At 42.4% G+C, this 15,579-nt stretch overlaps 2 protein-coding genes across 2 annotated transcripts; one reads left to right on the plus strand and one right to left on the minus strand.

Annotated features, from left to right (window-relative positions):
- Window positions 1-1,322: 1,322 nt before the first annotated feature.
- Window positions 1,323-3,582, plus strand: LOC306780942 (uncharacterized protein; the record flags this gene model as incomplete). Its single annotated transcript, XM_079273494.1, has 3 exons — window positions 1,323-1,443; window positions 1,895-1,994; window positions 2,111-3,582. The coding sequence occupies 3 exons, from the start codon at window positions 1,323-1,325 to the stop codon at window positions 2,229-2,231; spliced, it is 342 nt and encodes a 113-aa protein (XP_079129620.1). The 3' UTR covers window positions 2,232-3,582.
- Window positions 3,583-4,133: 551 nt separating this feature from the next.
- On the minus strand, window positions 4,134-15,430 carry LOC306780822 (SRSF protein kinase 3; the record flags this gene model as incomplete). The annotated part of the gene is made up of 12 exons (XM_079273319.1): window positions 15,310-15,430; window positions 13,881-13,972; window positions 10,856-10,964; window positions 8,797-8,884; window positions 8,447-8,534; window positions 7,546-7,643; window positions 7,272-7,434; window positions 6,907-6,983; window positions 5,814-5,921; window positions 4,700-4,769; window positions 4,458-4,550; window positions 4,134-4,318 (listed from the first exon to the last, which is right to left on the minus strand). Exons 1-12 carry the CDS (start codon window positions 15,357-15,359, stop codon window positions 4,134-4,136), a joined length of 1,221 nt encoding a protein of 406 aa, XP_079129445.1. The 5' UTR covers window positions 15,360-15,430.
- Window positions 15,431-15,579: the final 149 nt, after the last annotated feature.

The raw sequence follows: 15,579 nt of genomic DNA on the forward strand, positions 1-15,579 counted from the left end.
CAGGAAGAACGTGCAAAGTGTTCAGTAAAAAAAAAAGAAACTTCTTGCTGTGTGAGCCCCCGCACGCCGTGAAAATGTTTCCTGTGTGAATAAAACGGGCCGACGAGGAGGCAATGGTGGTTTTCTAGCTGGAGCCCCTCGACCACCGCAAGTTCCTTCCAATACCTTGAAGTCCTGTTTGTTTTGTCTTTAGTCGGAGCACGGTGTCGGCATGGTTACCGGCCAGAGGCTGTCAGGAAGGAAGAGACTGACCACGAACCATCCTGTGGTTGGTTACACAGAGACTCAGAGAGCAGCAGTTATTGCCCTTTGGGTCTATGTTTTTTACATAACATCTATACATGGGGACTTACAGACTTTGTCCTCCAATTTTTGAGCCAATTTTTTTCTGGATATCAGACGACATTACAAGTAGCAGTTCACAGCGACAAAAAAAAAACCTTTGACGTACTTTCTTGGCAATAATGTGGTCTTTGCTTCATGCTATATATACTGCAGCATATGCAAACAGTTAAAAGCAGAACAATGTCCTCTGCCAACCATGACACTGTCTTAATTTCTATACTCAGACAGCATGCATTGTATAAAATATCAGCTTTCCAATTTGCAAAGGAAACTGAAGCTGTGCTACCATAAAACGCTTGTGTCTTAAGACAGAATGAGAGGACAGATGTGGAAGTTTTCAATGTTTTTTCATGCATTCTTGATGTTTCAGAATGCAGTTTTGGAATCGTTTGGCTTGAACCAATTCTCTTTTGCGCAAGGGACAATGTCAGCACAAAGAGTAGCTGTTTTCAACGACATCAGCATTCTCTAAAAAAATGGTTTAACTTTAAAAGTCAGCATCAGGGTGTATTGTGAGGTGGCGAGGGAAGGGAATGATAGAAAGAGGGGTAAGGAGAAATGTGCAGGTGAAAGATAAAATGAGGGTAAGATGATGAAGAGGCTAACATAAGATTTCCAGAAAAGTCCAGATGGTTACAAAGGCCTCCATTGCACCCAGCGTCCAGTTGGAGTGCCGGCCATCCTTTCACCCACGCAGGGCTAAAGGTAATATTTAGGGATGCATGGGTACATCTCCACACACACCTCGCTGTAATATAAAAGTTGGAAACTGGGAGGAAACCAGGGAACTAAACATGTGGAGATGCTTTTTCTCTCTCTCTCTCTCTCTCTCTCTCTCTCTGTGAGGTGAGACTATAAATATTAGCCAGTGTCTACTGAGCCATCACAAGGACTTTTACTGGACAGTCAGAATTAGTTTTTCAGAGATAAGAAAACAGGTCGGAAGACTTATAATTAATAATATACGTGTTTGGACAATGTTACTTTCATTCAGTAACATTTACGGGTGCTCTCTACCGCTGGTGTTTGCGTGCGGCTTGCCTCTCATCCTTCTGTTGAACGATGGGTACTCGGAAGCCTCCGTGTACCACATAAAAGGTGAGGACTACTTCTTCTTCCTGTAGAGTGATTTGTTTATCCTGCAGTTGTGCAGCCCGGCCCAGTGCAGGGGTTACTGCTTTCCCACCCTGGGAGCATAAATCAACTCTTGTTGTGATTTACCTCTAGCCATTCAACCAAATGTCCTCTGTACAGTGACCTTCCATTCAACCGCTCCTCACAGCAGTGTGTTCCTATTGATGCCCCTCAAAGGTCAATGACAAACCCCACGAGAATAACTCCAGCAGCCTGCAGGGATGGGGGGTCGCTAGATGTTATTATGCCTGACCTAGGGCAACAGGCCTTTATGTATTTCGTCTGCAAATCTTTGAAGCAACCTCTTGTAAAAGACTTTCACCTAACCAGGTCATACCTCGAATTAGAAAAGGGAAAATATGAATATACACACAAGAGATTGATGTGTCATACCGGTGCTCATCTCCTCCTACAGGCGTCTGTTCTTATAAAGACAAGCACTACAAAGCAGGAGAGTCTTTCCGGAGAGGCTGCGATAAGTGCTTCTGTCATGACTTTGGGTCCTACTGCCTCACGTGAGTAGATCACTCACTTCAGGTCCGTGTTAATGGATTTCAATTCAACACAAGTCTTGCTCATGGGAGTTCTGTCATGGTGAATATTTGACACGGTCTCTTCTCTGTCCCTCCAGGCCAATGAAGCCCACCTCCTGGCCCAAGAAGTGTCGTCGGATCAGGACAGAGTGCGGTTACACTGTGGTGTATAAAGAGGACCCGCTGGCTGAGTGCCGAGCCTACAGCTGGATACGTTGACATGCAGGACGTTATGATGGAACTGTAGATGATGCATGTTCTACAAAGTACATATTGTGTATTCGTGTATATAGTGTTGGTTCTGGACAGCATTACCGTGATATCTTTTTTTATTGACAAGTCAAATCATACTTTGATGCTTAGGGTCCTGCTGGAACGAAAGAGGGGGTATCATCCCCAACTAAAGGTCAGGTCACCGATGTTTGACTTCAATCTCGTTTGTTGCGTTTAACAATGTTAAATGCAGTTATGTCTTCACAATGGTGTCTTTGGGAGTAATTGACATTGGTTAGTACAGCATAGCATAACAAACCAAGTGGTCACAGTTTATACATATCAAGCTAACCATAACTAGTCAGATGATGATTCATTTCATCTTTATCCGGAGACCGCTGTTCGTGTCCCGCGTGAAACCAAAAGTAAATGTTTACTCATGTTTGTTACGTATAACGTTGTTATGCTTGTTAAGTAACGTTACGTAAGAAAGTTCACTAAAGGCGGTTGGTGTATACTGTTGTTACTGCTGTTACGCTACGTTGTTACGCTGCGTTGTTACGCTGCGTTGTTACGCTGCGTTGCTACGCTGCGTTGCTACGCTGCGTTGCTACGCTGCGTTGCTACGCTGCGTTGCTACGCTGCGTTGCTACGCTGCGTTGCTACGCTGCGTTGCTACGCTGCGTTGCTACGCTACGTTGTTACGCTATAATTTTAACACAAACCATGATGTTTTTTCTAACCCTAGCTTCAATACGTTAACCATGTGGTATTGTGGTATTTCAACCGTGATACGAGGCTGAAATGAAACTTGTTTATCGTTCAGAAATGACATTCAACATGTCCCGCGGCATCCCAACATTTTTCTGGCAGCTAGATTGTGCATGAAAGTGGAACGAGAAGAAGTGTTATAGTATTAAAGGAGCTAATGTTACCCATAGTCGGCACTATGATGTATGATAGGTTATAATAGGACAGCATTACGTTACTAAGAAAGCTACTGAATAGGCAATCTTCTTCAAAAACATTTTGTTATTTGTTGACATTCCCTTGACATCCCGACAGCCATCAATAAATCAAATACTAATGAAAAGAAATCTGGTTTCTGTGTCTATCGCATATTGGACGGACTACCTGCCTGTCCATCCATGCTAGTTTGACAGCTGTGAGTATTAATAACCATGTTCGTTGTTTACTTTAATTTTTTGGGGAAGTGGCTTTTGAGGCAGGCCTGAAGGGATGGGTTGCAGAGTTGGCAACACTGGGCTGAGTGTTTCGGTTAGACTCTTCTTCTTTTTTTTAATCCAGTGTACTCTTGCTAGTTTCTTAAGATTACCAACCCTAGTTCTAAAGTACATAAAATATGAATGATCATGAAATGTATACTTTAAAAGTTAATAATTATAATCATTCACAATGAATCTCACTGAATAATAGCTTCACTCATAGTTTGTATCAAATAGACAACTTCTCACTGGCTAGTCGTGTCAGGCCTGTCAGTTTAGCAAGAGATGATGGAGAATCACTCTCTGGAGCTACTTGTAGGACTCTGTGTGGTAGTCAGACTTATAGTAGCTACACTAGAGAAAATCCATGTAAAACAACAAATAAAAAAAGCAGCATGAAGTCCATGATGGGGCTCCAATGGGGACGAGTATCCTACTCTTTATCTGGTGCTGAATCTGGAAAACACCACATTCTACAGGATTTCACTAATTAAAGTGAGTAGGTCTTTGGATAGGAGGCCAATAAAATCGTCAAAGAAGCCCTGTGCATTTTTTAACGTCTCACAGATTGAGTTTGTGGCTGGTATACGTTCACAAGTCAGCCAGGCCGAGCTCCTGACAGCGTCTGGCCCGCGAGGACGGCAGATGGGAGACGACGCCTGAGGTGTCTGTTGGGAGGCTATCAGGAGGTCAGCCAAGGGTGGCGGAGGCACTGTGCAGCGGTAGCCCTCCTCTCCGGATGGTAGTCCAACATGCGAAGAACGAAGTCTGAGAATCCAGTGGCCTCTTCCAACAGGAAGTGGTATTTCTCCACCAGAACGTCGAAGAGGCTCCAGAGCCTCAGCGGGCCGAATTGACGTAGGTCACCTGGGTGACACGCAACCAGTATTACAGGAGGATGCTCACCAGTAGCAATTTTGAAATGATTTACTGGAATGATATCAATTAAAAGTATAATTACAATAAATACCACAAGACATACATCAAAAATAAGTTGTGGCCTTACCGCTGCGGTTGAAGTACTCTGCAGAGTATTTACCCGACAAGGCAACAGCTGGTGGGATTTTACCAAGCAGCTCCATGATCTGGACTATATGGTCTGAGGTGGAACGGACACACGTACGGTACAAGTCAGCATGCACTGCATCAACATTTACCAAGTAGCCACGGTGTAATCTCAGTTGTTCCTGTGTCAGTGTTTGTGACAAACACGCGTATGTCAGCGTCAGCGCACTGAACTAAACCTACCTTCCTTCAGGGAAATGGACTCGCTGGCTTTGGGTTCAAATAGGGAGTCTCCAGTAACCAACTCGAAGGCCTGAGAGAAGGCAAGAGACAATCAAAAGGGTGAGATGTGTGGCCAAGTTAGTGTCTCAATGTTAACCACACTGATTGGCAAACTGCAAACTGCCCATTGTTACGACCGCCCATCAATCAGGAACCCTGATAGTCCACAAAATGTCACATTGACCGTAAGCCCATTTGTCTGACAGCCCGTCATCCTGAAAAAAGAGGACCATTATCCCAAAATACACACTCTCCCTGCAACAAACAGAAGCACATGGCTAATTATTCTGCAAAATGACTTTATTGGAACTTCCCGATTTTTTTTCTCTCGGCGAAGGCATTACCCACCGCTCTGCCTCTTGGTACTCGTTGCCTTCGTTAGTTGGGTTGGTTAGGTTTAGGCATGAGGAGTGAGATTAGTTAGGTTTAGGATTAACAATACCAGGGTAAACCAATCAGAGAACGAATAGGGTGGATCATGACTTTGCCATGAGTGTGTATTTTCGGAGCAATGGCCTTTCAGAATAATGGAAGTTAGATGTCGGGATAATTCGCTGGGCTTTCAGTCCAAAGGGTCCTTTTTCAGGACTATTGGTGTTTTCGTTGGAACAATAGCATGGCTACCATGACTGAAATATCTCAACAACAGTTGGATGGATTGCCATGAAATTTGATTATCCACTTACTCAACATGTGCACCCACTAGCAGGTCAAAGTTGGGAAACATCTCTGCAACCACAAGATGGATTGGCACATACCTTCGTACAGACCTTTATGATTCCCAAAGGATGAATCTGAATGCACATGATACATCTTGTATGGCTCAATAAATGCAGAATCAGTTTATAGATTACCACCCCAGTGACCTACTGGTGGGTCAGTCACTATAGGCTATTGCTATGCAGACAAACTTTGTTGAAACTTGCATAACTTTATGCAACAATCTAGTGGAAATCCCAAAGATAGTCGGGTCAAATTTTTTGAAAAATGTCTGCGAAATTCCCCACAAAACTAATATTGTGGGTTTGAATGTTTCAGACAGTGAAACCTTAGTATCATGTGTTTTTCCCCTCACCATGCAGGCGACGCTCCAGATGTCAGCAGGAGGACCGTACTGAGATCCCAGTAAAACCTCCAGTGAGCGATACTGACGGGTCTGAATCTCCTCACAGAAATGTTTGTACTGGTCCAAGAAAGAGAGACAAACAGCAGACAGTAAAGTCTAAAGTGTCTTTTTTCCACAAGGTGTTTTTAACTGTTAATAAACCTGCAATAACATTTGTTTTTGGCCACTTGGGGTCAGCGAAAGCAAGTTGTGAACACAACACGAACATATTATTTACCTTTTAAGTATATGGCAAACTTGTTAGCAAACACTTGCTTCTTTACACAACCAGCAGTTAAGGAGCAAACATTAGCATTCCAACGTGATCTCCCTTGTCGTCAGAATTTGCCGCTTGGGCAGAAGCTGTCGTGTCTTGACGCAGAAGGTTTGCGCGTGGTTAGCTTTGCAACATGTCGCTCGTAGCTTCAGGCAACAGAAATACTTGGTTAAAAGAGATCATGGTTGGGTTAAAATAAGTATGTCTGTTACGTAACTTAATACAGAGGTACAGTACGTAATTCGCTCTGAGTGTTTAATAAGATAGGTTATATATATATATATTAATAAGATAGGTTATATATATATTCTTTCCACAAAAAAGTAGTATTTCTCTGGTTCTCTCTTTTAGCTCTATTTGTCTCCACCTACTCATAAGAGAGATGTCGGGCTCCTTAACTTCTAAATACCCAATAATGTTAACAAGCTAATCTCTTTTTTCTGTCGGCTGTGGAGCAGAGTGGTGGGTTTTTGAGTTTTTTAAAAGCTCTGCCTGTTGCGGCTTGAGACGATGATAGTGATCAAAATAATAATGAAATAGAAATGATTAATTGTTTGTTCAACACTATGAGCGACCGCTTTCCCATTACAATTTTTTTTACATTGCCATTGGAAAAAAAAAGACAAATTTTGTTTCCGAACTACATACTTTGTACTTTTATGAGGTCAAATGTCTTGTACAGATGGACCCTTCTTGTAGGTCTAGAAATTGAAAACAAATTCAGCACTTGGCTAATGTACTACGTCAAACTGTACAATGACTGTGTGTGAAAGAGCAACTACTGACCACCCAGCAGGAGCTGCCCAGGTCAGCAATCTTCACTCTAATTTCCTTTAAACTGTACGGCTTCACCTGCTCCTTCTCTGGAAGAAACAATTATAAATCATGTTTTTAAAATCTGATTCTTTCCAAGATGGTATTTTGGATTGGACACATCAAAGCATTTTTTTGTTATTTCTTACTTTAGATGTCAGTACAACCTGTTTGTTAACCCCGAACATTTACAAAACGTGTCTACAGAGCAGAGACTCTACTTTCAAAGCATGTCATTGGCACACAGGTTTGCCTCCTCGCCGCTCAGACGAAGCCTTCAGACTTCACTCCTAAACAATCTCCAGCAACTGTTTTTATATATTTAAAAAAGAACGTGCCTGTGGACTTGGCCTCTTTGCCAGTCAGTACATAGGAGGAGCTGCTGTCCCCTGCTGGTACTTTGTGGGACTGCTCCTCCAGACACAGCAGGATGTTCTCGGGCTTGACATCCGTGTGGATGATTTTACACCAAGTGTGGAGGTAGTCCAGGCCTTGAAGAACCTAGACACAACCCAAACATGATGTTCCCCTTACATACAACCAGTACTGAACTTTTCCTCTGATCTCTGGCTCAATCAGGGTGAACTGGTGGTTTAAAGAGATGAGGATTACCTGAGTGAGTATTTGTTTAACTGAAGGCCGCATCAGTCCAGGAGCCCCCAAAACACTTCTCAGGTCGGACCCCAGCAGCTCCATCACCAGACACATGTCTGACCAGCAGGCATTTGAGAACGTTTACACGTAAGCTATTGGCTAGCAGCGCTTACTGTACGATGCAATCAGGCGTCAAACTCCGGTTCTGCCAAGTGAAATCCATGCGGAAGTGTCTTAAAACTTGCATTCTAACTACTGACCAGCAGGGGGCGACTCCTCTGGTTGAAAAAAGTAGTCAGATTATATAGAAGTCTATGAGAAAATGACTCTACTTCTCTCTTGATTTATTCCCTCAGTAAACATTGTAAACATGAGTTCATGGTCTCAATCTCTAGTTTCAAGTCTTCTTCAGTACAGCGTGATGTTCATTTGGTAAATGATGGTCCATTTAGAGTCAAATAACCATAAAACCATAAAGCGGAGTATGCTTTAGGGCGGGCTTACTATGATTGACAGGTCGCTGCCTCTATCAAAGCCATATACGGCGTCACTACTTCACTCCTCCGCATTTCAATTTCCGTTTATCGGTTGCATAGAACAACAACATGGGGATAATCCAAGATGGCGACGGCGAAATCGTCAAACTCAAGGCTTTCAAAATGGCAGTCTAGTCATGTCCACTTCTTATATACAGACAGTGTATGGATGCCATGCATAATGCCATCTGTTGTTTACATCTCTGAAAGATTCAGTCTGTTTGAGTTTGCAGAAATAAATCAAATACATGTTGTTGTAGAGTTGATATTGACACATTTGACAGAGGCGTTTTAGTGGCTCTTTTAGAGACAAAAGCTCTTCAGCCCTCGGTGTCAGGTTGAGAGTGGACGCCCAAGAAATGGTTTGTCTATAAAAAGGATACGAACCCCGTTGACCCCGGCCAGCTTGAACTCATCCAGCAGCTGAACGATCCTTCGACTGGAAGGATGCCTGCTCGTAGGACCACTAGCCTGATTAAACGGAGAGGAGGAGGGGGAGCGGTGAGAGGAAGAAGGGGGATGAAAGCAAAGAATAAAGAGGACAAGGACGGATAGAGAGGGATGGCATTATTGTGAATAGTGTGACTAAGTGTTGAGATAAAAGTGGAAAAGGGAGATGTCTGACAAGGGAAGAGAATTCTAAACCCAAAGGCAAAACAATCAAGAGAAATAGCATTTGACAGAAATATCAGGACATGTTAGAGAGGCAAAACACAAAGAACGTGTCACTGACGCATCTTAGGAGAGCGAGTTCGTCCTGTCCTGCCTGGGTGAAGCCAGCTCCGCTCTTCAGCACCTTCACAGCAACGCGCCAACCGAGCCTGCTGACAGACGCTGGATCAGATCTGTTTTTCAGATACAGGACAGAATCCTGCTCTCTGCTTAAAAAAAAAGAAAGAAATCTGAATCTTGCCTCCACATCCCCTGGGTTGCCACATTACACATTATGTTTATTTACATGTAGCCATGGTGACTGATCAAATGCGTATATCGGTATTTGGGTTTTAATATGCGCATATAACAATATGATATCAAGACAGAAGTTGTGTGGCCGTTTACAAAGGGTGTCAATTCAATATTTCTTCATCCAAAACTGAGTCAAAGCTGAGACTCACTTGGTCACACGATTACAAACAGTCACGTTCTCTGACATGGGCTTGTTATTGGTCCGAATTGTATTAACAATTAATGTTACATATTACGCAGTTGGGTGAAAAGTTGTATCTCAATTTATGTTCATGAATCAGTTGGCAAACTCACAAAGAGCAATTTTTCCAACATCGAAAGATCTAGCCAACGTAAATTTCTTATTCAGAAACAGAAACTGGCTGAAAGTCATTTTTATTATTAAAACGCCTAAAAATGAATATCCCGTGACTAGTCACGTACACTGAGGTGCCGATGTAAACGGGAAGTAGATTGGTTGCTTAGTTGAAAAAAATACCAAAGGTCGTGTTTGATACTTAAGATCTTCCTCCATAAACTCAAACAGACACATTTCATGGAAAGTTGTAGACGTTTTATTTTTTATACTTAGTTACAGCGCTGCGGGTCTTGCTCCATCTCTCACACATCAAATTTACTTTAAAATCAACACTTGCACATAAAGGTTTACTAGATTATGGGTCCATAAATATGGTCAACACACGTCTCTCACTCGTTCCCATTGTTGTCTGTTCTCACTCGTAGCTCTGCTGGTGGCTGAAGTCTCTGTCCTACTGGAGAGCAATCCATGTTTTGTTCCTTTAGTTTATCTGTGGACTTCACAATAGTTGTGCAGAACAAAATAAGCATTAATAAGGATAGAAAAGTCCCCCGTTTTGTGTCCGTCCTCCTCAAAGCCGCTAACCGTGACTTCAGACGGCCGCTCCGTAGGTCTGATAACGCCGCTCACTGATCGCTCCAATAACAGCTGCTTCCTCCGCAGAAATGCAGACTTCAACCAGATAACAGCTGCTAGTAAATGTTGAATTAACCTGGTAGTCGATCGGTAATCAAGGCTGTTGTTTGTAAATTTCCGGGTAAGGGTCACGTGACAGGGGTGTGACCAATCAGGGAAGGACACGTCGTGACTGCTAAGAACCAATCAAGTAGTGAACACGTGATCGTTTCCACGTATGCCGTCGACACCCTGGAGTTTTCAAACATATCCGTCTTCGGCAGCGTTTTTTCAAACTTAGTGTGGACACTCAGTGTAAACGTATCAGAACATGTGCATTTTTCAAATGGAAGTGTAGTAGTGTGGACATGGCCTGAGGCTTTGACAAAGAATAACATGAAAATAAATAACGGTATTTTAATTCAATTTTTGCACAGTGGACAATCTTTCAAACGGAACACCTCTTATCTTGGAGTTTGAGGTGATAATATGTCACTGAAAATAGCAATAAAATGTCAAGAATTGTCTTTATTCTTGTTCTATATTTTCATAAATACAAACTATAGTTTTTGTATATATATATATATATGTATATATACATATACATATATATATATATACATATATATATATATATATATATATATATATATATATACGTATATATATAAATATACATATACATATATATATATATATATATATATATATATATATATATATATATATATATATATATATATATATATATATATATATATATATATATAAACTATATCTAAAACTTTATAAGCTGTGATATCAAATAGCTTTTGCGGCTCCAGACACATTTTATTTGGTGGAAAATAGGGCAAAATGTCTCTTTGGATGGTGATGGTTGCTGACCCCTGGTACAGTCCTTAACTAAACCTACCTGAGGTCCAGACACAGCCACACAGTGGAGTAATAGCCCCAGCCCAGCTTGGAAAGCACCTGGTATCGTCTGTTGAAGGTGTCTCCTATCTGGACAGGGTGGTACCCACCTGAGATAGAAACAAGAGAAACCTTAGAAAGGATCTGTTCGCATCTATTATCTTTTTGTATTATTCCATGATTGAAACGTGAAACCTTTTTATCATACAGTAGTTTCCATCTGTTGTTTAGAGAGCTTAGAGAGCGAGGACTAAACTCTGGCACTTCAGCTATTTCTGTGATGACAACTTCCTCTAAAGCTATACCATGTCTGCAGTGAGTATTTCTAGACAGTGAGTACAGTCAAACCTCTCAGCGGGACACTGAAACATTAGGATGCAGAAGTTTGTATCAGTTGTCTTTCAGCCGGCATGACACAAGCGTCTTGGACATCGTCAAGAACTCTTGAAATTGAATCTCTATTTCTATTCAGAGTGACATGATATATATATATATATATATATATGGTGGTGTATGAGTTATTACTGTGTTAGGGATGTGTGGTATCACACACTCACCAGTTGATCTACTTTTAAGAGGAACAGGCAGAGACCTGCACAGCTGGCAAGAGGTCAAAATGGCAGGATCAAAAGGATGCGGCGGGTTCTAGTGATATATAATAGTATACTATAGTGCAGGGGTTCTTAACCTTTTTGACCTCGGGGCCCAACTTTTCAAGTACAAAGTGTCCCGGGGCCCACTCTGACTATATGCATCAAAAGTGTCAGACAACCTGTAGGTCATACAGAAACAGAGCAGTGGGCCTTTGGAGTCAGTACAAATTTAAGATTTTTGTCCGCATAAAATAAAAAAGTATCTTTCAGGATAAATAACTGCTGGTGGCTGTATCTGTACAGGTAAAGGATAGTATAGGGCTGTAACTACACTATCAGTGAACAACTGCCTCAGATTTGAAGAAGATTGGACAAAGTATGACCATTCTACAGTCTTTCTTCCATGAAGAGATCCAGGCGGAGCTCCAAAAGGACATTTGGAGACCCAAATGGACACATGGTAACCACATGATATTCTGACACACTAAAGGTGTTTCTCCCTTTATATTTTGATATTATATTATTTTCCTTTTATTATTAGCCTTTGCAAATTGCAAAAACGATGTATATATGGCCGAAGACATGGTGTGTGAGTAGCGGACTTGCTGTGCTTAATGGCTGCGACCGAGCACACGAACGAGAATGAGAATAGCTCAGTTACGCAAACGTTGGTTAACGGCTTATGGAAGAGGAAGATACGGTTTGGACTATAAGTACTAGCGTTTTCTGAAGGCAGTAGCTCCATGGTAACATCCACTAGCACGTTGTCGGGTCTGTAATGTGTCTTTTTCCGTCGAAATGCTGCAAGATACGACTTGCAGCGGTTATGGCGACTTTGGACAGTGTGTGTGGGCTCCTTTTGTGGAGAAACCATAAGAAATGAAAGACAATCGATGATTTCTTTGCAAAGATGAGGATTTTGGGCATGCTGGGATACCAAACACGGACATGTTTTGTGACGTATTTGCGCAAACAAGCCGTAGGAACGGAAGGGGAGGGGATCGAGGATGCCGGTGTTGAACAGGCAAAACCCGTGTTAAATAAATGAGATGATACAATGTGATGATCACAAAGACATTTATTATCATGTGTATGGAAACCTGCATACACAACAAGAAGCCCAACAGACTTTCCCACGAGCGTTGGATGTTTCGTCGCTTGGTGTCGCTTTATTTTTGAAGGCTTCAGTGCTTCGTTTGATAGCATTAGCTCACATTCCACACACTGAGCCCTCGGCTCTGCCTCGTTGCCTCCGTTCACAAAGCCGTACTTAAGAAAGTCAGGGTTGTACTTGCGCACACATTTAGACTTGTGGGGGGTATGGCACCACTGTCGTCTTCATTTTTTCTTTTTAATAACTTATCCATAACTTTCGCTACAGGCTAGCGGCTAGCTGAGTGTCTTCTTCTGCTTATTGCAGCTTGTTAAACAACTGACTGACGCATTACCGCCACCAGGTGGTGGGAAGCTATATTGTAACTGAGCGTCTCATGGATAACAGATATCTCTGGTGTCTTCAATTGATAACCTATGCGGTCCCGCGGCCCTCGCGGCCCACGGGTGCAAAACTGAAAGTTTTTCGCGGCCCTCTAGGTGGCGCTCGCGGCCCAATCATGGGCCGCGGCCCTATGGTTAAGAATCACTGCTATAGTGTGTTCACGCTGTGAAATGTCCAACTCAATACATCTTGGTCGCAATTCTATAATCACCAATGGTAACAACAGCCCAGTCGCCAGGAACACATTCTGGCTCCTATGGTTCTGCAAATTACCGATACGTTGAATGTAGACGTTTTTGCATTCGGTCAGAGCAAGTGATGAAGTACGTACCGGTACTGTGTATTGAGCGAACGTTGTTGAGATTAACTTGGCATAATCATGAGTATAAGAATCAAGACAGTCCACAAAGGGCGGGTCGGCAAGTGGGTTTGGTTGTAAACACAGGACTTTCACTAAGGTAACCACTGTTTGTGTCCCATGTGAAACTATGATTTTACATATTGTCGTTTAATAGCGGTTGTTGTTTATTTACGGTCATTACGTCACGTTATCGTTTCAACACTAACCGTGATGTTATTTCCAACCGCAAGTAGTTTTTGTCGCCTAACCCAAACCAGTCGTTTCACAACTTTAATCCTTTGGCATTGTGTTTTACGAGGCTGATATGAAACGTATTTATGAAACATATTTGGTTCAGAATCTGCGATGAAATGAAAGCCAATCAGAATAAAGAAATATTTATTTTGCATATATTTGTGATACAGTATATTGCTTTAAGTAAGATAAGCCTGTCTCATTTGAAGCAATATACTGTATCAAAGATGTGGGCTGCTCTGATGGGATGGACGGGCTTCGGATGAAAGTGTGGTGACATTGGCAGCGGTGAACGGGTACATCGGCAGATGATGGAGTGAGTTAAGAGGCTCTGATGTACCAGAACAGTATTCTCCTGGGTCCTCAGAGTCTTGCCTGTCCTTTGGATCCAGCTGCTCATGGCGTCCTAGGGCCTCAAAGTTATTCAACGACCTACAAAACAAACACACCGACGTCACATGAAAACTTGATTCCATAGTCTCATGCCTGCCTGTGCATCCTCCTGCTTACAGTGTGTGTGTGTGTGTGTGTGGGTGTGTGTGTGTGTGTGTCAGTGTCGAGTTGCTGGGGGCAGCCGGGAGAGTTGCACTACTTTTAGAGTTTCCACATGGACTCGTCTTGTCATGGAAACTTGTCCGACCGCCCGGCTGAGAGTGGACACTCGGCAGCGGAAGTTGCACTATTTCTGACTCAACTGTCAATCATTTTGCAGCGTGCGGTCACGCAACCTGATCACTCTCCCTCCCAGCTGCTGTGGCCATCGACTGTAGCGACGGCTGGGGTCACGTCATGGCTGAGAATACTGAACACAGATCAGGTGTCTGTGTGGCTGGAGGGACGTGGAGGTTGGTGTGCGGTATGGTTTGCTCACTTCAACAATTGGTGGCTTTCTTTTTGTTCTCTGTGTGTAAGACTCGTGACACTTTGATATCCTGTCTGAAACTCTAAACTAACATTCAAAGCTACAGTAGATAACGTCAATAGAAAAATTGAAGATTTCTGGTAACTAATTTATAGTCTATATGAAATAACCACATGGTAAAGCCTATTTTTGTTTACTCCTGTGCACGGACTATTTTCTTAATTAATTAAGAACTTTTGTGCAAACTTAACTTAACTGATTGTAAATTGCATTTCAATGAGTGATAATGATTTTCTCAGGAATTTAAGTTGGTATGTGCATGTTATGAATTCAAAGAACGTGTGTATCATGATATCTTGATGTAGGAATCAATCACGACACACGATAAATTATCGTATTGAATTAACGTCCGGTCAAACTGTCACTAAATCCTGACACGAGCACATGAACACCAAGTTCCTCTGCCTCTTTTTATGCCCCTTTTTAGTGCATTTGCAAAATTCCACCGTACCTGGAGAAAAACAACCAATCAGAACAGAGGAGTCTGATTCTATTCACAGTTTTTCAGTCTCGTGTATTACTGTCAGGATACAGTGACAGTCTGAGCAAATAGGACTAAAAACCTTATTTTCATCAAAGTTACCAACTGTCACCTCTGTGATGTCTAAAACAATGTCGGCATGCTTTATTTGTGCGTTATTTGTGCCAAACTTAACTGCTCCATTGCATTGCTATTGCCATGGAAAAAAATAAGTTCACCAGCCAAGCTGCATTTAGTCGAGTTGTGTGTTTCAGGTTTAAAACACACGCTGTCCACAGTGAAATAATCCGGTTGCTTCCAGTGTTTCAAGTACAATCAGAAAATGTTTTCTACAGTATCCCGTTATTATAAAAGTCCCATACTTACGCGTGAGTCTGCTGAGCAGTGTTGTGCGTGGAGTGGGGACTCCGCTGCATGGTGCGGTCCAGCAGATGCAACGTGTGGAGCAATTCAAAGAGATGGTCCCTTGAATTAAGAAAGTGGTGGATGAAATCTTGCAAGTGAAACTGCAGTGTTGCACCCCTTGAAAACTGTTTCTCTCCGTCTGCTACTGTGGGAAAGCCTCAACAGAGATCTGAGGGGCTAAATGATGAGGAGTGTGGCATGAGGCCGCACCGACGGAGGAGAGGGAGTGAC

This window comes from Melanostigma gelatinosum (genome assembly GCF_949748355.1).
Source record: "Melanostigma gelatinosum genome assembly, chromosome: 8".
Classification (NCBI taxonomy): Eukaryota; Metazoa; Chordata; class Actinopteri; order Perciformes; family Zoarcidae; genus Melanostigma; species Melanostigma gelatinosum.